The sequence below is a fragment of the Cyprinodon variegatus genome, unplaced genomic scaffold, assembly GCF_000732505.1.
Source record: "Cyprinodon variegatus isolate N-32 unplaced genomic scaffold, C_variegatus-1.0 Scaffold30, whole genome shotgun sequence".
In the NCBI taxonomy this organism is placed as follows: Eukaryota; Metazoa; Chordata; class Actinopteri; order Cyprinodontiformes; family Cyprinodontidae; genus Cyprinodon; species Cyprinodon variegatus.
In genome coordinates this window covers 2,163,386-2,166,398 of record NW_015150483.1, presented here as the reverse complement: position 1 = coordinate 2,166,398, position 3,013 = coordinate 2,163,386, and the positions used below count along the sequence as shown (strand labels likewise).

The 3,013-nt window shown below is 38.6% G+C and overlaps 1 protein-coding gene across 1 annotated transcript; it reads right to left on the bottom strand.

Annotated features, from left to right (window-relative positions):
* Positions 1-2,236, bottom strand: LOC107101239 (platelet glycoprotein V-like). Its single transcript, XM_015400073.1, has 2 exons — positions 2,172-2,236; positions 1-1,958 (listed from the first exon to the last, which is right to left on the bottom strand). The coding sequence occupies exons 1-2, from the start codon at positions 2,191-2,193 to the stop codon at positions 142-144; spliced, it is 1,839 nt and encodes a 612-aa protein (XP_015255559.1). The 5' UTR covers positions 2,194-2,236; the 3' UTR covers positions 1-141.
* Between the last annotated feature and the right edge of the window lie 777 nt (positions 2,237-3,013).

The following is a 3,013-nucleotide window of genomic DNA, read 5'->3' as shown; positions in this document are numbered from 1 at the left end:
CTTTTTTTTTTCAAGTCACCAAAAAAAACATTTAGTTAATAAAATATATAAGTTTAAAGTCTCCAAAAATTCAAGCGGGTTAGCAAAAAACTACTTAAGCAAGTCAGAAAGAAAAGCTTGTGAAAAGGGACCGTTTTATCTTCAAGTGTGCACCAAGCCTGATAACATGACATGCTCCTCACCATGTGCACACTTAGCCTTCAGCTTGTCCACAGCTGTGTTGAGACGATGCATGCTATATATGGCAGCTAAAACAAGCGCCAACCCCATGGCTAAAAGAAGGATGTAACAAAACATTATCGATCCAACCAAAGCCGAACCGGACGGCAGAAACCACACAGATACCCAGCCTTTGTGAATCTTGTGGTGAACATAAGCAGGCCCCTGCTGTACTACCAATATGTCATAGAAATATTTTGAGTATGTTGTGGTTTCTAATGGGGTGGATTTCTCAAATGGATTGACTGAAGTGTAATGTGATGTTTCGGTCTCTTTGTATGAGTCAGTTTGTGTTTGCAATATAGTTGTTGCTCTTTTTTCATCACAATAACTGAATTCGTCCTCAAGGAGAGAGTGGAGATGACGCAGTAATTTAAATAACGGATTGTGACATATTACATCGTCTCTGTCAAGAACAACATGCACATTCTGCTTGAGCCATCTTGTGAGTCCCCTTATAGCACAATCACAATCCCAAGGGTTTCCACTCAGAGTAAGAGATTTCAATACTGTATTTGACAAAAAAATGTCTCCTGGAAGTGAATTGAGATTGTTGTTTTTCAAATCCATGGTCACAACTGATGTAAGATCCTGAAAAATGTTCCCAGGTAGGCGAGACAATTTGTTGTCATTGAGCAAGAGTATGTTCATTTTGGTTAGCATGTGAAAAAGATCAGGATGAAGATATTTAAGGCGGTTGTTTCTGAGGGAAAGCTTTTTAAGATTGGGAAGACAGCAAAAAAGATCTGGTGGTAAGTACCATAGTTCATCATTTAAATGCAAGTTCAACTCCACCAGCCCAGACATGTTGGAAAAGAGATTTCCAGGAACACTTGTAAGGCTGGTATTGTACAAATAAAACTGTGTAATATGAGGCATGTGGCCCATCAGTTCATCTGGCAAAGATAACAATGGATTACTGTAAATTGTTAGTTTTTTGAGTTCAGGCATATTATAGAAGCTCTTGCTAGGGACATACTGAAGGTGGTTGGAGGACAAGGTGAGTTCTGTCAGATTACCCAGTGACCAAAACACTTGAGGCGGAAGGTGGTTGATCTGGTTGTGATGGAGATTCAGAGATTGGAGGTTCACAAGCTGGTCGAAGATCCCTCTCTCCAACAGCACCAGCTCATTATGGTAGATCCTGAGCCTCTGAAGTTTGGTCAGGGAGCGAAACATTGTTGGATGCAGTGTCTTTATGTTGTTCCTACCCAGGTTCAGAATGATTAGGCTGGTTAGCCCATCAAACATATCAGGGGGAAGATTTCTGATTCTGTTGCTGCTCAAATCCAGAACGATTAACCCGTTGAGCCCCTCGAACATCTCCGGACCAATGACCTCCAGCTGGTTGCTATCTAGGTAAATCTCCTCCACCACGCTGAGAGGACTGAAGACCCGAGCAGGAAGGGTTGTTAGATCGTTTCCTGTAAACTTGAGAGACTTGAGCTGAGGAGATACATGGAAGGCCAGGGGATGGATGGTGTGTAGGTGGCTGTTGGTCAGACCAAAACGCAGCAAGAGGGTCTTATCTGCCAGACTTTTCTCAGTAATAACGGTCATGTTTGCCTTGTCAAGCAGAAGTGTGTACGTGTGGACCCCCAGCTGCTGCAGCATATCTGTAGCACTGCGGCCGCTGCAAGAAATGTAACTAAGAGTTCGGCACTGACAGAGATCAGGGCAAACATTGTTGCAGTGAAGGAGAGGCGGTGTGAGGAGGATGAATATCATCCACAGAAAACCTGTACAATTAAAAAAGAAATAAAAAATGCATTAACTAAAATGCTTAATATATTCTCTAAGATGTTAGTTTTTATAGATATTTATAAATTTGTTAGCATTAGGCATAAATATCTGTTTCAAGGAGAAGCAACTTGTTAAGCATTTAAAATTGATTTAGAAAAGATCAAAATGACAAGGAGGTAAAAAAACAGAGGAGAAAGTTTTTAACCAACCTTTGACACAGAAGTCCATCATGGTCTGGTGAGAACAATGCTTTGAGCTGCACTGCTGTCTAAATGAGATGTGCATTCACTACATGTCAAGACTTCCTGCCTTCTTTTTCTCCGACACCACATTTTGAATGCTGATAATACAGCCATGGACAGACGAGGTTAACAAAGGGAGCTAAAATGTTTGATTAATTCATATGAAAAAGTATTTTAACAATTGATTTAACCAAATGGCATTTAAGGAATATATTTTTTGGTTTATGTTTTACTGATATTTTTGGGGATTTTGTTTTCTATGCATTCAGTAAAAGAAAGTATAAAAAAAAAATCTCATTTCCTGAGGTGGGCTTATCATGCAAGCAGCCATTTCTGTTTCCTCTTCTTAGCTTAGCTGAAATAGATCTTTTATATTTTCTGAAAAAACACTCTTCTGGGAAAAGAGCTACTGTCAGGGCTGGTAAACAACTGCAGTCTGCTAGCTGTTGATACCAGACTGCAAGTAAAGAACTGTTCTACTCATGCATTTGTTCTTGCTAGTTGAATGAATGGCTTCTAGTTGTTATTGAGTTACAATGTTGTTTTCTTTATTTTATACAGTTTATTTTACTAGACTCATTCATTTCATATGATTTCAAAGCACATCCTGTGAAGAATTCCTGTTAGAATAATATCTTTATAAAAACAGACAGGTCTCAACAGAACCACTTGATTCTAGGAGGGTCATCTGTTCATCTTCAGCAGGGCCTCAAAACCAAAATGCAACAGAAATTCAATAGAAATATATATATATATATATATATATATATATATATATATATATATATATATATATATATATATATATA

Excerpts from the sequence above, each read along its gene's own strand:
- LOC107101239 (XM_015400073.1), bottom strand. The coding sequence starts at position 2,193 with ATGATGGACTTCTGTGTCAAAG. Across the intron at positions 1,959-2,171 it reads GATGGACTTCTGTGTCAAAG|GTTTTCTGTGGATGATATTC; the intron begins GTTGGTTAAAAA and ends TTAATTGTACAG.